The sequence below is a fragment of the Haliotis rufescens genome, unplaced genomic scaffold (assembly GCF_023055435.1).
Source record: "Haliotis rufescens isolate VD_foot unplaced genomic scaffold, xgHalRufe1.0.p SCAF_12, whole genome shotgun sequence".
Classification (NCBI taxonomy): domain Eukaryota; kingdom Metazoa; phylum Mollusca; class Gastropoda; order Lepetellida; family Haliotidae; genus Haliotis; species Haliotis rufescens.
In genome coordinates, this window is record NW_025963802.1 from 2077186 (window position 1) to 2094940 (window position 17755).

General features: G+C 40.7%; 2 protein-coding genes across 8 annotated transcripts in view; one reads left to right on the plus strand and one right to left on the minus strand.

Annotated features, from left to right (window-relative positions):
- Window positions 1–6604: 6604 nt before the first annotated feature.
- Window positions 6605–11857, minus strand: LOC124111730 (MORN repeat-containing protein 4-like). 4 transcript variants are annotated; one of them, XM_046471513.2, is made up of 4 exons: window positions 11712–11857; window positions 10905–11084; window positions 9936–10045; window positions 6605–9057 (listed from the first exon to the last, which is right to left on the minus strand). In XM_046471513.2, exons 1-4 carry the CDS (start codon window positions 11855–11857, stop codon window positions 8909–8911), a joined length of 585 nt encoding a protein of 194 aa, XP_046327469.1. In that variant the 3' UTR covers window positions 6605–8908. The 4 variants fall into 4 exon arrangements, with proteins under 4 accessions (XP_046327469.1, XP_046327471.1, XP_046327473.1 ...); XM_046471515.2 differs by having other exon boundaries at window positions 11722–11853; XM_046471517.2 differs by lacking the exon at window positions 11712–11857 and adding an exon at window positions 11587–11611.
- The window catches only part of LOC124111728 (ligand-dependent nuclear receptor corepressor-like protein), a 35459-nt gene continuing 29533 nt past the window's right edge, over window positions 11830–17755 (plus strand). For all 4 annotated transcript variants that reach the window (XR_006857531.2, XM_046471512.2, XM_046471511.2 and 1 more), the window contains exon 1: window positions 11830–11985. Coding sequence is in view for 3 of the 4 variants with exons in the window: in XM_046471512.2 (XP_046327468.1) it covers window positions 11892–11985 (94 nt within the window). In the remaining variant the exon portion in view is untranslated. The remainder of the gene's footprint in view (window positions 11986–17755) is intronic.

Below are 17755 nucleotides of genomic sequence, written 5' to 3' on the forward strand. Positions count from 1 at the left end.
GTTTGTATATATTTTTGTCATAGTAGAGTGGAGATAACCCTTTGTGTTTTCAGTGTAGAGCTAGGTTACCTGTAGATTTGACTGTGCTAAATGTAGCATTTGAAACCTCTAAATTCATTTAAGCGCTGTTAAATCTAAGGTAACCTAGCTCTGAACTGAAGACACAGTATGAAGATCTAAGTCACTCCTGTTGTGACCCGTGAAGATCCGGGGTAAAATAGGTCTTCAGCAATCCTTGCTTGCAGTAAAATGTGACTAAGCTTGTCGTAGGAGGTGACTAAGCTTGTCGTAGGAGGCGACTAATGGAATCAGGTGGTCAGGCTCGCTGACTTGGTTGATGCATGTCATCGTATCCCAATTGCGTGGATCAATGATTGATGTCAATCACTGGATTGTCTGGTCCAGACTTGATTATTTACAGACCGCTGTTATATAGCTGGATTCTTGCTGAGTGTGGCGTTAAACAACAAACAAACAGACAAACACTCTGTATGTTCATATTCGCCCAGTAAGATGTGAGTGAGTGAGTGAGTATGGTTTTACGCCGCTTTTAGCAATATTCCAGCAATATCATGGTGGAGGTCACCAGAAATGGGCTTCACACATTGTACCCATGTTGGGAATCCAACCTGAGTCTTCAGGGTGACGAGGGACCGCTTTAACCACTAGGCTACCCGACCCCCCCGTAAGATGGCCACAGCCTCTACCTGCTGTCTGCACTGCCAGTGGTTATGTCTTCAGTTTGCATTTATATGTCTCTGCTGCTTATTGGCAATATCAGGGTGTGATTACTTTGTCAACATTCAGTTATATGAGATAGGTTTTCACAATTTTGTCTGATCCGTCCCAACCATGGATCTGACTCCATTATGTACAGACTGCTTTGATATCACTTTAATCATTACTGCTGATGGTAAAACATTTCCCTCACAACATGTTGGATGTGTTCCTCTTGCGCTTTGATTTAGTCTCGAATATAATTAAAAGGTATCAAATGTTCAGTCGCTTACCTCACTGTAAGGTTATCTTGTGGTAGTATCAGATAGCTCCTGTGAAATTCAAATTTGATTCAGAGGTATCGAATCTACAATTACAAACCTGATAGTGTAAGGTTATCTTGTATTATCACAATTCATCAGGGAGCTCTTGGATATTTCAAATTTGATAAAGAGGTATCAATCTACGATCACACACCTCACAGTGTAAGGTTATTTTGTAGTGTGAGATAGCTCCAGTACATTTCAAGTTTGATTAAGAGGTATCAAATCTACTATAACATACCTCACCGTGTAAAGCTTGTCTTGTAATCAGATATCTCCCGTACATGAAGAATTTAGACATATTTGCTTGTTTTATTGTTTGGTTTGTATGCAAAGCGAGAAATCAGCATTTATTATAATACATTTTAGTGCTGCTTTTAGATAGTTATATACACTTTGTTTTTCAAAGAATCTAACATTTTATATGATAAATCTATGTAATAAACACTTTTTGTAGATTATCTTTTCCTGGTTATTTTTTGCTCATCTGTTCCTGTATTTGGGTTGCAATCACACCGTTACTAAATCTTCAGATTTTCTACAGAAGTCCTCTTCACTGTCAACTACACACAACTAGTTGTCACCGCATTAGTACTAATCAGCTTACAGCTCTCTAGCTTGCATAGACGGGAAAATCCTCACTTCTTTCCTGTGTGTGCTAGAGTGAACATCAACTTTTCACAGTCTCGTTTCTCCAGCACTTGGGCCGTATGGTCACAATACAGCTAGCTATATTCAGTTATTAGTTGTTATTACGTTGTTTCCACGAATAATAAGTCTTCTCAGTAAGTGGTTAATTGACTTGTACTCCTGTAAGTATAAACTTGTGTTTGTGTGTGTAGGTGCTTTCCCCAGTCAACATGGCATCCTCAGCCTCTCTCTCCACTTGCAAATCATGTGGGCTTTTTACGATTACGGGATACCCTCTTTCCCTTCCTGCCTGGAAGTGTATGGACATCCTTTGTCTTGGAGACAAGCATTGTGAGCAGTGCGCCTCCCTTTCAAAATCAGCTTTAAACAAGTATACAGAATCCATAAAAAAATAGCCGAGAGGAAGGAAGCGGCTAAGAAAACTGTGGCTCTTGCTTTCACCCCATCTGCTTCACCTGTACTGTGTGCTAAACCTACGACGCCTCAGACTGCCTCACCTGATCTGACCCTGGCCTTCTCCATAAACATGCCAAAAGAACTATTCATAAAACATGGAATCCTTGTTTGATTCTCGCCTGGCATCCATTACATTGGAGGTGGAGCAGCTGTAATGTCTAGAAAGAGGTCTGTTCCTTCCGGGAAGGTGTTTTTTTTTCAAGCCATCCGCAGAAGGGATAGAGCTCAGCAGCCTTCAGAGTCCTCACATCAGACTGACCGCAAATGACGAAGAGGTAGCAGAAGAGGCTCTAGACTTTGAGGTCGGAGTGACCGCAGATTCTGACTGCAAGACCAACCATACTGTCAATTCCGATCCTATTGACCTGGTTTTATCCACAAATTAGGCTTAGCCACTTTCAACATATCACCAACTTGGGGTCCAGTGTGAGTGCATCTTTGTCATACACCGAAAATGGGGAGCAGATCACATCTGACCACTGGAATCAACCTCTTTTCAAGGGGATGCAAGCTACACTTCCGTCATCGTTCTCTACTTGTATCCCGGCCAGTAGGCAGACGATTCCATCTAGAACTAGAAGGGACCAAATTACAGGCAGCTGATCTTGCCATTGGGACACTAGTGGAGAAAAATGCCAATCGGAGACTTCAAGACAGTCTACAGCAAGGGTTTCTACTCTCCAGTATTCTTAGTCCCGAAGAGGAACTCCCCGGACATAGGATGATTTTAGATCTCAAGGTCCTTAAATCCTTCCTAGTCCCTCCTCTCAAGTTCCTTCCCCGGACGCGTCATACCAAAAGACGTTAAAGATGGTACTTGTTGTTACCCTGTCTGGCGCTCGGCATTGAGGGGCTAAAACAAGGACTGGTCGGCTCGGAGTCAGTATACTGTGTCTGAGTGGGGTATTCATGTTAAACTGTGACATGGTATCTCAGTGGGCTAGCACTATAAATCGGCATCAGTCCGGACTAGTAAAAGCAGACACACACACACACACACGTGCATGCACGTCGCTATATAATTGCAATAATCTTGGACGCGACGTTAAACCCCATTTCACCTCAGCTCTCAAGTTCCAGATGGAATCAGTTCAGAAGTTATGTTCAAGCCTCAAAATGGCTCATTAGTCTGGATCTGCTAGTACGGATCTGCAAGACTCCTATCTCCATGTCCATATTCTTCCCAACACAGGACATAGTGTACATTGGGGCCCGTTTCTAGTAACAAGTTGATGTCTCTGTCCCCCGAACTTGCCAAGACACTGATGATGGTCAGCGTGGTAACGTCTTGTCCCACACAATATGTGTCTCTTCTGGGAAATCTAGGCCATGATGTACAGAGGAAGATTGATATTAAGCCCTCTCCAGAACTGGATCAACTCATCAACTTGTTCTCAGCCCCTGGATTCTCCCATCCAGATCCCGGACAACTTTGGTCGGGAACTCATAGAGATCATATTATGGCATTTCTTTCTCACTCCTCAGTCGTCAGCCACGGACAATACCATACATCTTCCCTAGGCAAGTGAGTTAACTGACTGTAAAAGTCCAGTTTCCACCTTTGCCGAACTAGGCTGGTATTATGGAGTTACATTTTGGCTGGACTAACCAGTGTACACATAGTCCAAACAAAATCCCGCAACGAACTAGAGATCCAGTTCGTGAACAACATTAAATTCAATGTGCAGATTACGATCAACTGCAGGATTTGCAAAGCATGTGTACTGTCACTGGGTGTCAACAGATATTTTCCAATTCTTTTCATGTTTTTTTTCAAGGTGCTCAAATGATTTCATGTACTTCGCGACGTAAGACCCGTTTTATTACAATATAAATCTTGATTATTGATCAGTTCGTCTTGACTGGGCACCGCCATTTTGTTTGAAGCAAATGCAAGTGATATGAGATGTGGATTCTGATTGGTCAATAGGAGGGAAATAACTTTTAATAGCTACTGGTGGCACTACGATCGAGCAACGAAGTTCCAGCGTAGTTTGGGAAGGGTGGAAACAGAACTTTTGTAGTCAGTTAACTCCCTTGCCTCGGGAAGATGAATACTACAGTGGTTGCTCACATACAAAAGCAAGAAGGAATCAGATCCAGCTCCCTGATGACGGAAACTTTACGATTGTTTGCCTTTGCAGACTCCATCAGCTGCTGGGTGGAAGTGAGACATATTCCTTGGAAGCTGAACATCTCAGCGGACAGTCTTTCAGCGAATAGTGGCAACGTAGTGATCACTTCATCCAGAAGTATTCAACTGGATAACGTTGGTATGGGACACACCACTATTGGATCTCTTTGCAACAAACAACTTCCAGATCACGTCTTGATTCAGTTGAAATATTGCAAACAATTAGTTGAGAATCTTCAAGGAGTTATGATGAAACTAAATACATTAGTTGGATTAAAATTATCTGTCGGACAGATGAAGGAAATATCCATGCAGCCCAACAGAAATGTCTGTCAGTCCAGTACCAGACCCAATGGCTCTACAAGTGCTCGCCCTATTGATGGATTGGACAGGCCTATTCGCTTACGCCTTCCCACCATGGTCTCGTGTCAACAAAGTGACCCAGACAATAGAGCTGACAGACTGTATCACCATTCCAACAGCGCTAATATGACGAGGCAGAGCACGGTTTCCCAGAATGTAAACACTTCTAACAGAAGATCCTCTCCACCTACCACTTCGGCGAGACCTTCTTCGTCAACCCCTTCGACGAGGGTGGGGGGGTCGGAGAGAGAAAGCTGACATCAGCAGTTTCCGAAGGTAGATCCACCTTTTGATCATCTTTGTTATGAGTGCAGGTTATCGTGACGTATTCTGCAAGTGACCTCATTGACCAATAACCTGAAGTGACATCACAATTGAATGTAAGAATGTGACCGGAAGTGACATCACAATTGAATGTAAGAATGTGACCGGAAATGACATCACAACTGGATGTAAGAATGTGACCGGAAGTGACATCACAACTGGATGTAGGAATGTGACCGGAAGTGACATCACAACTGGAAGTAAGAATGTGACCGGAAGTGACATCACAACTGGATGTAAGAATGTGACCGGAAGTGACATCACAACTGGATGTAAGAATGTGACCGGAAGTGACATCACAACTGGATGTAGGAATGTGACCGGAAGTGACATCACAACTGGAAGTAAGAATGTGACCGGAAGTGACATCACAACTGGATGTAAGAATGTGACCGGAAGTGACATCACAACTGGATGCAAGAATGTGATCCGAGGTGACATCACAACTGGATGTAAGAATGTGACCGGAAGTGACATCACAACTTGATGTAAGAATGTGACCGGAAGTTGGCATATAATAGAGGTTGTATCCTTAGAATAATTAATAATGATAATTATTGTTCCTATGATTGTGGGTTTGAATCCTGGTTTGTCCTGATTATGTTTCTAGGTTTGTCAGCACCATACCCATCTTCGTCGATTTCACCAAAGTGGTAAAGGTCTCAATCTCACTAAAATCAGATCTTAGTTCTCGCTGTCGCTAAACAAAGATCTGAGGACAACCCATTACGGGTCACTTCAGAACGACCTTTCGTCCAACCAATCAGAGTTACTTACCAGATCATGAAAGTGACAGTTGGAATGGGTTTTCTGATCATGCAACCATGAAATATTTAACACGGGGTATTCCGAACGACAGTTACGGGTTTTATGATTATATCCATTACAATCTAGCCCATCTATAAGCCATTCCAGAATGTTTATCTGATCAGTTTTAAAATTTTTAAACGAGAATACGTCTAAATATGTTTCGAAGCATTGTCGCCAGTTTGAAACTGGTGTCGTATAGCTCGAGAAAGCTGCCTTCTGATTGGCTAATGTCGATTTCTTGTCAGTCATTTCATTGGACGGTCAAAATTAACAAAAGTTTGTTCTGACATGACCCCTAATGGGATGTCCTCAGATCTTTGTTAAGCGGTAGCGAAAACTAAGATCTGATTTTAATGAGATGGTAAAGGTCTGAGACCTGCATCACTTCAGGCTTTCCTCCCACATCAAGCTGGCATGCTGAGATAAAACTGAAGTACTGTGAAAGAAGTGTTAAACCCAACCCACTCATGTATCTGTACATGTGACCTCATCACTGTGTGACACCAGTGGCTGATGCTGTGACTATGGGCCTATATTAACAACCTTTTGTGTTTGTTTGTTGTTTAACGCCGCACTCAGCAATATTCCAGCTATATAACGGCAGTCTGTAAATAATCAAGTCTGGAACTGACAATCAGGGATTGACATCATGAGCATCGATCCTTGCAACTGAGATATGATGTCATGTATCAACCAAGTTAGCAAGCCTGACCACCCGATCCCATAAGTTGCCTCTTACGACCAGCATATACATGTAGTCGCCTTTTAAGCCAAACATGGGTTGCTGAAGATGTTAACAACCACTCAGAATCACATGACACTTGGATACAAAACACAGATCTTTATTGGACATGATTAACAATCAACAATGATAGATAATCACAACGAGGTTTAATTAGTAAAAAATAATACATCTCTTTTATTTCCCTGATTGATGCTTGTGTTACTGTTGCACCAACTGGCAAGCCATGTTTGTTATTATATCACATGTCGGGCTTCCTCGATCCACAGCCATCGTATACAGACATTCAGAAATACAAGTGCTAGACAGTGATTGTCTAGGCTCTCTACTCCAGCACACCACAGAGCATTAAGGCACAGCACAGTGTTTGTGGAGCAGTAAGGCCAGATTTACACTCAAAAAATTTGGTTTACAAACCAACTTAAAAATATTTAAATTAAATTAAATAAAATTAAATGCAGTTAGGTTCAGAAATTTTTATATTTTTTTAAAACAACTAATTTACTTTCGCTATCTTTATATTGAAAATTTATCTTCAAAACAATGAATTAGGATAAATATTTTGGAAATAAAAAAGATGTAGATCTATTTGGAATTGGAATAGAAAAATAATAATTGAACTATCAACCTAGATGTTTGAGGAAAATATCTAAACAAATTATTATTATTTTAAATCTGGCCTGGGAACTGCATGTTGCATAGAAGACACTTGGAAGGCGAATGAATAAAAACAAGCAGGACTGGCATTGAAATTGAAAAATAAAAGTGTTAATAATCATTTAAAGTCGGAACAGAAGCCATGTCAGTTTGTTAAGGACTACTATAAATGAAAAAGGGTTAAGGGAACATAAAAAGAAACAGGAGCAGATCTAGAACTAATACAGGTGACAAGTTGAGGACAATACTGTTACCATGGTTACTGATATACTGTAAAAATAAAATTGTTTACAGCGGCTATAGGGAAAAATCAGTGTAAAGGTCAAGAAATGAAGAAGCACTACGGCTGGTAGTTATGTGTGATATACACCCTTGAGGCTGACACAGTCAGTTAACATGTGTAACATGAGAATACATCAACACTGTATATACCTCAACAGTACAGAACACTAACAAATACATTGTTTAACAATCACAGTGGCTGGGAATACACAGAATTAACTCAACATTGACAACAGGAAATGTTTCATGGAAGTAATATATATATATATATTATATAATCTCATCCGAGTATTCAAATAATTTCATATTTGTTTTGATTATTATGAATGTTATTTTTTTGCCATGCTCACAGACCTTGTCCAAAAGTTTACAAATAGTGCTAGCAGCTACAGAATTTGACCTGATCTCCAGCGCAGAACTTCTGCCACCCTGCCGCCAACAGGGATGAAGAGATAGAAGCTGATGATGTAGGACATTCACTCTCATCATCAACAAATACGCTCCAGTTAAGATGGGGATATTCTATTACCCAATAAATCACCCATTAATTATTTGTGTACAGTGACAGTTAATTCAGAGGGTAACATATTCAGAGAAGCCATCAGGATTAACAAATCTCCACATAAACAAAATAGAGGTACATAATAATGTCTCTTTGTGTTTGTGTAGAGTTGCCCGACAGTATTAGTCTGAAAGGTTTCCAGATTAACAAAGTTTCAGTGTATAGGATTATGGAAATAGTATTAAGATGTCAGTATGCCAAGCTGACCAGTATATTTCTTAGTCAAAGAACCCTGCAGTTAAACATACATGTTGTTTACTATTATGCTACATACTGACAACACCCAACTTCCCTGACATAATGGACTGGGCATATATTAGGGGTGGAGAGTGTGTGTGTGTGCCATGAAAACATTACACAGCAAAAGTGGGTGGGGGTGGGGATGGGAAGAGGAGGGGCAGGGGAGGGAAGTGGGAAGTTATAACAATGGGGGGGGGGGGGAAGAGACATGAATAAAATGAAAAAAATGTGAACCATACTTAGGGTCTCGTCGTTTATTATAAGGGGGTTGAATGAATACATGTTGCATGTATTGGGGGGGGGGGGTTACAGATGTTAAGGGGTGTCAGCAAAATATGATACAGTCCCGAGAACAACCCCACCACCCCACCACCACCACCACCCACACCCACACACACTATAACAAAATACCAATCACTTCTTTAACATTAAAATATATTATGCAAAGTACAGAAAATTCTACAGTGGAATCAACATCTGATGTAAGTAGGTGGTAGTGATGGGTTGTCATGTTTGATTAACTTCTCTAGGTACTCCCTTCCATGGTAGGCTCGATCAGACATGCTAGACATGCAAGATACTCCCTCCATAATTCATAAGGCACGCGTTCCGGGTTCTGACATTCACGATTCAAGAACACCAATTGTTCAGGAAACGTAAGACTTTGCCTTATTTGAAGCATCTTTTGCACGCTGAATGATTCCAGGACATTTTTCCCGACGTAAGAGTTTGTTCCCCTCAAAGTATCCCTCGTTGCGTGGCATTCCGTGCGACTTGTCCGAGAATGTTATCAGACCTGTAACATGGCAACAAATATTGCACAGTGATCAATAATATCGTTTGAGTGAGTTGCAAATGAGAGGCTAAACTAATCTGTTGTTATTAGTGGTTAATTTTATAGATTTGTTTGTTTGTTGTCTAACGCTGCACTCAGCAATATTCCAGCTATATGACAGCCGTCTGTAAATAATCGAGTCTTGAGCAGACATTCCAGTGATTGACATTATGAGCATCGATCCACGCAATTGGGATATGATGACATGCATCAACCAAGTCAGCGAGTCTGACCAACCGATCCTGTTAGTCACCTCTTACGACAAGCATGGGTTGCTGAAGACATATTCTACCCCGGATCTTCACAGATCTAATTTAATAGAAGACATCAGACAACAGTTTGCATGGATGGACAAAATCTAAGTGTAGTCGGGCGTGGAGTCATCCAAAAGATGACATCTGTCACCTCTTTGGTCATGTGGACAAGTGTCCGACCTCGGATCAGAAGGTCTGTGGTTCGAATCTCACCATGGAAAGCAGAAATTGTATAGCTGCTACATTGGCACTGAGCATGAGCAAATTAAGTCTCTGTATCCTACTATGCAGCTCGGGACATGCCTTCTGTTGACTGGGAATATGTAGCAGGACGTGGAGTCATCCCATAGATGACATCTGTACCTTGTCAGCTTGGTAAGTGACTTGTGACAAGTATGGTTGAACTTGAACATAGGACTAAATCCATCAAAAACTCCAATAACATAATCTTTGGTTTCCTGACAGACAAGGATAGGAATCATATTCATCACTAATGTTGGCCCTTGTATTTCAGACTGGAGGGGCCAAATAACCAGGTAACCTTAAAGGTCTTAAAGATGTATAGTAGTTGCCATGGTAACTCACCCATGCCCCAGATTTTTCCATCCTTGTACTCGCCCTCGAACCTCATGTTGTCACAGCGGTTAAAGACCCCGTAGCCGTGGAACTTGCCCTGCCTGAAGTCCCCCTCATACCTGCAACAAACCATAGACAGGTGATGCTTCTCACACAGGTGAAAACTTGTACATACAGGTGACACATTGTACAGGTGATAACCTTTTCAAGGTTGCATGATAACAATAAACACATTTGGACGATCTCGTAAGCAGCCCTTTGATTGGTTGGATGAAAGGTCGTTCTGACGTGACCCGTAACGGATGGTCCTCGGATCTGTGTGTAGCGGTAGAATGTAGAGTAGTGTCAATCTGAGTTGTAATGACTGCCAACTGAATGAAGCCTAACACCACTTTAAGAGTGAGTGAATGAGTGAGTTGGGTTTAACGCCGCTTTTAACAGTATTCAAGTTATATCACGGTGTGCCAGCTTATTGTGGGAGGAAAGCCAGAAGTGATGCAGGTCTCAGACATTTACCACTTCGGTGAAACCCACGAGCACGGGTATGGTGCTGACAAACCTAGAAACATAATCGGGGCGAACCAGGATTCAAACCCATAATCATAGGTTTCTGGCGTGCCCAAGGGACACAACCCTGCACAGCGAATCGCGACGCCTTAGACGACTGGGCCACCCATGCCCCCACCACTTTAAGAGCCAACACAACGTCTCGACAGCCTGAGAAATTCAGGATTATTGAAAACTTTATTTCACTTGTCCTCAGAGTTTGCTAGTCATGCTTCAATGAGACCCAAAACATTTACTATGGTTACATTTTGTAAATTTTATTCAGTTTAATATTTATCAAAATTGAAACTTTGATATAAAATTGTGACTACCATGGTTTTAGCTTTAGTTGTCTTCACAACAATTTTGTTGTCTTGGGCTAGCGGATTAACCTGAATTTTGCAGCCTGCTATAGTAAAACTGCAGTTGTACCTGGAACCATCTGTGAACCTCATGACTCCAGGTCCTGAACACAAGCCATTGTCAAACATCCCCCAAAACTGTGACCCATCAGCAAACTTCATATATCCGTAACCATGGCGTTGACCGTTCTCGTTCCAATTGCCTGAGTAGGAGCTTCCATCGGGGTATTTATAGGAGTTGGACATGGTGCTGTTGGAGATGCAAGAAATTGAAATATAATCATTAACATAAATTGTTAACTGAGACACACACTGAATAAGACCATTAGTGTTATTGATACTCAGTGTAGTGTACCATGGTTACTCAACGCTTAGGAAAAAAACATTCACAGGACACAAATAATGGTTTCAACTAAATGTGAACTTCTAACCTGAAACTTTTTATGCATGGTTCTGAAACCCAAAAAAGTATTTTTCCTTATTTGTATTATCTGTACAAATTTACAAAGAAATATCTGATCGGAAAAACTTCCACTTTGAAATATACTAAATATGACAGTTCTGACCCTTCGCGCGATAACCCTGTTGCTTGTGGTGAATTCCTGTCTGTTGTTCTACCATCGATGTCTAAGGGCTTGTAACACCATCAAAACAATTTCACAACAATATACTCACAACATTCTCGTTCGTGTCCACGCGATATGACTAAAGTCACGATCCCGTGTTTTGGCAAGTCATATTTAGTTACTTACCTGTGCGTCACCTTTTGTTTACCTGCCCACGTGCATCGGTGTTACTGAACACCCTACCACACTGTCCAAATTACCGTGTAATCCGATTGTAATCTATCGAAATAACAAATTAAAACCACTCTTACCTAGGCCTACCTGACAAAGGCGTGGCAAGTGCTTCGAGTTGGGGTACGTTCTCTTCCTGGTTTCTCACCTGTACGTAAAACGTCACGAGTTTGGAGGTCACCCGAATTTGCACCTGTACACAAAACGTCACGGATTCGGGGGTCATGGAATCATGACGTAAGCGGCAGTGTACGGTCAACATGGTTGATTGCGGGAGCCCGCAGTGTGCTCAAGAGCGGCGAAATTTTAGGAAAGAATTACTCTCATGGAGCAAGAAAATTCCCGTCACCATTGGTAAGTGCCTTATTCTAACGATTCCGATAGTTTTTCGCCCTTTTCAGGTCTTCTGGGAGCCTGTTTGAGTCGGAAACTCGCGGCTCATCATTGTCAAATTTTCGCCAATATTTGGTCATCCCCGGGCTCGATCGATACAACGGCACCTTCCGCAGTCAAAAAGAATACAGGCGTATTTTTTGGCGTCGTGGAGGACCAGGCAGTGAAATTGTTGCTTTGTTATCTCAGACTGTTGATTAAACCAGTACAAATCAAAATTTCCCGCTTTTCCGTGTAAGCTTACCTTGATGACTATACAAAATTGATCCTTTTTCACCCAAATTTCCCAAACCATATTGTGCATCATTTTCATAACCGCCATATTTGTGCCCTTATAAAGATTCCTCACAATAGGCGTATCAAATTCATCACCGGACATGGTTTCTCAGGTGGGGAAATTATTTTGGTGGGGTTTTACAATTGGAAGTTTACCTTTGTGTTATTGATCTTTTTGTAACATAGGTAAGGTGAACAGGGATCGATGGCTTTTGATGTAGGTTACTGTGCAAGACGTGACCTCGCCCGCACTATGCTAATGAGCCTGTTGAGCTACGGCTTATTCCGTAGCCTGGGTTTGGTGATGGTGCCATGCTTGGTGCCACAAGACGACAACGGTCACTTGGGGTGAGGTTTTGGAGGCAGGGGAGGGGAAAACAGAAGACTGATACAAACCACAGCTTGCTGTAGGGCACAAGAAATGCAACTAATTATTTATTTAAGAGATGTTTGGACATGTTTACAAATTTTGTAGATATGAGTTTTTGAATGTTTTTAATTATGATAATGTAGCTTGTTTATTGATTTTGTTGTAGTTTTCATTCTATCATTGTTAGAAGTGTGTGGTGGTCATGGTATGACGGTCTCCGTTTCCTTGTTTCTATACATATTAGTTCTTGAGTTGCCCTCCGGGGAAATTATTTTTAGAGATAGTTTAAGTTTAGGAAGATGTCATTGGCGGTTCTTTTCAGCTGCAAGGCATATGTAAATCAGATAATTTTTTAGCAGCTTTGACTGTGTTTACATTATCAGAATTTGAGTTGTGAAGGAATCATAGATGGATTTTGTGGTTTCACTTGTTGATATATTTAAAGTAGGAATGAGGGGAAGTACGATTCGGCCCAATATCCATGTTTTCTCACCCTACCCCACTCCCCTCCTGTGTTGGCGTACAGAATTCAACATGTTGGTTCTACAGGCTTAAGCATCATAAACATAGGCTAGCATGAATCATTAAGTGACTAATAGACTTTATGTTGACAAGTCGTAGTGAAGGTACTTGTGAAGAGAGATATCTTTTAATTTTTACAAATGTCTTGAAACTTTGAAATTTCAATAATCATGATATTAGGATGTTGGTGAAATTCTGAAACATTATATATATCGGGATTCCCTGACCCAGGATGCAGCATAAGGATTTATCTAGTATTCCAAACCAAGTGCCTTTGGCAGGCAAATGGGTGGAAATTATTTTTTTGTTGAAATTTGGATTTTTGTTAAAGTTCCTGTTTTCTCATTTTAGCATGATTAGGATGCGTAAAAATCCCCTTCAATCCGCTTTATAGGTCCTGTTTACAGTGAAATACAACATTACAAGTCACCTCCACAACACCATAACATTGGTTATCATTGGTTTCACCTGTTACATCATGATTTGGGATATTATACATTCCAATTTGGGAATTTGTACTGACAATCGCTGCTGGCTTGTGGCTGAATATTTGCCGCTGAGGTCGTCGGGACAAATCCCCGATCGTGGTGAAATATGAAGGATTTAATTTTTTGGGAGGGTGTCATCATATTTCATGATTCTGACAACAAGTTTCGTCAAGTATCTGCTTGAAACGTAAGTTACCAGTCTACACATGTTGTGTCAAGGATAGGCATTTGGTCATTCATTGCCAGTGAGGCTCAGAACTGCCCCCATCTCTGCATCTGCCAGTGATGTGTAACACTTTGGAGCTGATCACTATGTCGGCATGGAAACGTTGAGATTAAACCGTAAGTTCTATAATGAAAAATGATGTATATTCACAGACATAGAGAAACGTGAATACCATACATGTTGGTTAATATATGAAAAATTAATCATATTCAAGAGATATTAAATCCCTTGAGGTTTCCTCTCTTTTTTAGTGGACACATCCCTGTATATGTTTCTGTGGTTTGCGTTTCTTTAGGCGGCGATTATAAATCCATATCATAATAAAAACGCAATGGTGATATTGTCGCATGGTTCAACAGTTGTGTGGACAAAGATTTAGTGCAGACAGTGAAATTGGGATTAGTCAGTTCCTGGTTGAAGGGGATAGCCAGGGGCATGTAGTATACACAAGTGTTTTGTTTACAGCACTCACATTACATTAGGGGCGGTCGGGTAGCCTAGTGGTTAAAGCGTTCGCTCGTCACGCCGAAGACCCTGGTTCGATTCCCGACATGGGTACAATGTGTGAAGCCCATTTCTGGTGTCCCCCGCCGTGATATTGCTGGAATATTGCTAAAAGCGGCGTAAAACCATACTCACTCACTCACTCACATTACATTTGCTAATTCTGAACAGTTTGGAAAATTAGGTACAACTTTCAACAATATTGAATGATAACATTGTGCATTTTCTGGAATGCTAATACTTAATTAAATTGGCCGCTGAATCAGAATAATTTGACACGTTGGGTTCTGACAATAACCTTGCACTTAATGTACAGTATCGTCTTAAAACACTGAACTCATGACCACCGTTGAAGATGCAGTATATAGTTTACATCATTCACAGATTTAAGAAGAGAAATCTTAGGATGATGTGGATGACAATTAGTCAATGTCATGGAAAACATGAACTATGAAAATAAACGATTTTGAAAGCCTTACTTTCAGTTCCTGGTGTTTCCTGGACTTTTTATAATGAAATAGTTATTTTAGGCGTCTTGTCAGAATGCTGGTCGTAGTTGAACATGCTGAATACGATGTATCATTAGCATGAGTAGTAAACAGAGAAGGAGGCATGTCTTGCTTGAAACCATTTGGATGCAGATTAATTCTACAAGTGGAAATTGCACACTTTTTCTCACTGCACTTAGTTTTTCTGTCAGGGCTCCATTGCACATGACTGCCTCCGTGGTCTAGTGGTAGAGCGTCCGCCCGGGGAGTGGAAGGTCCGGGGTTCGATCCCCGACCGCATCATACCAAAAGATGTTAAAAGATGGTACTTGTTGTTACCCTGTCTGGCGCTCGACATTGAGGGGCTAAAACAAGGACTGGTCGGCTTGGAGTCAGTATACTGTGTCTGAGTGGGGTATTCATGTTAAACTGCGGCATGGTATCTCAGTGAGCTAGCACTATAAATCGGCATCAGTCCGGACTACTACCAGCAGCCACACAAACACACACACGTACATGCACGTCGCTATATAAGTGCAATAATCTTGGACGTGACGTTAAACCCCATTTCACCTCACCTCCATTGCACATGTTGCAGAAGTTGTTGCTATGTAAAACCTTACAACCAAAGTGTTGAATCAGTGGACATACCCACTCAATATTGTACACAGGCTAATTGGGGACACTTGTAAAACACTTTGTACTGAAAATCTCAGACCGATGCTTTGTCTCTGAAAATATATTATTTTTACAGAAGCAAACATTTCCATTTAAATTGGAAAGGAGCCCAGTGTGATGGGAGATTCAGAATCTCTGGAAAATTTAGACATTTACTCGGTAGGCTATTGCGTTGCAGTAAGGGCTGGGCGGAAGGGAAATAATATGGTTCGGCGACTCTGACAAACCATAAATATCTGTAGAGCGAACTTATGCCCACATGTGGTCTCACTGTTAAGAAGAGTCATATGTTACACACGTTACAAACATAATGATATGTATGATATTATTGTAGACACATTTTAAGAATATGTATTTATTTCTGTTGTGACATGTGAGTACAGATTGACATTAATTGAGAACAAGATGTTTTTTTTGTGTCATGTCTGTGGGGCTGAGTGGCCTCAGGACCTGTATCGTTGGCAGCCCTTTGCTGTTGCTTCTAATGTTTGAATATTGAGTCATTAAGTCATCTGTAAAAGTTCATACAGTCTCACTTGGGTATTGGAATTGTTGAGCTTGCTGTGGTTAAGTTAGAATCTTTTATGCTTGAATTATAATAGTTGTTACCTGTGGATAAGACAGAACATTTTATTTGAACAGGAATTTATCTAGACCAGCTCAGAGGCCGATATTCTGCCCCAAGCATGCAGCAATTTGAATTACAAATTTCCTAATTTCTCCAAATTTAAAAAGATAACATTTAAAATTTATAAAAAATTTAAACAATACACTGACAACGAATTTTGAAACATTTATTAATAATATATCAAATTTGAGCAATGTACTGGCTATGAATTTTGAAAAATAACATTTGATAAAAATAAATCAAATTTAAACAATGTACTGACTACGAATTTTGAAAAATAACATCTAATAAAGATAAATCTAATTATAAACAATATTCTGACATTCCCAATTTGCCTCCTAAGGGCTCTGGTTTGGAATCGGAAATAAGTCTCTGCTGGAATGTTAGGAGTTGAGCTTCCTGTGTACAAGATAGAAACATTACAACATTTTTGTTATTAGAGATAAACAAGCTTTTACCTGTTGATAAGATAGAACAGTTTGACTTGCATATGGGGACTTGTTGATCATGTGAGTATTTTGTGGAGGATAGATACATTCTGATGTTCAGGTTTTGTGGGGGAAGATAGGATATTTTGACCTGACTATTGGAATTGTTGGATTTCCTGTTGATGGAGATAGAACAAGGCTACTTTTCAAACAACAAAGCTACTTGTGTCTCTACAGTCATTATCCCGTCCTGCCATCATTCCATCTTGGCTATTTAATTTGTTGGGATTAACCTATTACCATGTACACAACTACAATAATTGATGTAATTACTCAATTACAAATCAAACAATGTCTCTCAACATGAAAAGCAGATGGTAGATTTGATGATAATGGATTGTTTCTGTGGGAGTTGGCGCTGTGATGAGAATGCAAGGCTTTAAGAGAGTTTTCAATGGGGATGCATCTGTGTGAGACAGGAAGCAAGGCTTCAAGAGAGTAATAATGGGGATGCATCTATTTGAGTTTGGATGCAAGGCTCTTAGAGAGTATCAATGAGGATGCATCTATTTGAGATGGGATGCAAGGCTTCAAGAGAGTATCAATGAGGATGCATCTATTTGAGATTGGATGCAACTGCAAGGCTTCAAGAGCGTATTAATGGGGATGCATCTATTTGAGATGGGATGCAAGGCTTCAAGAGAGTATCAAAGAGGATGCATCCATTTGAGATGGGATGCATCTATTTGAGATGGGATGCTACTGCAAGGCTTCAAGAGCGTATTAATGGGGATGCATCTATTTGAGATGGGATGCAAGGCTTCAAGAGAGTATCAATGAGGATGCATCTATTTGAGATGGGATGCAAGGCTTCAAGAGAGTATTAAGGGGATGCATCTATTTAAGATGGGATGCAAGGCTTCAAGAGAGTATTAATGGGGATGCATCCATTTGAGATGGGATGCAAGGCTTCAAGAGAGTATTAATGGAGATGCTTCCATTTGAGGTTTGGATGCAGTGGTTTAAATTGCTCAGTGTTGTGGTGATGCAGTGTTGTGAGGTGTTGCAGTGAGTGTGTGAGAATGGTTTTATGCCACTTTTAGCCATATTCCAGCAATATCAC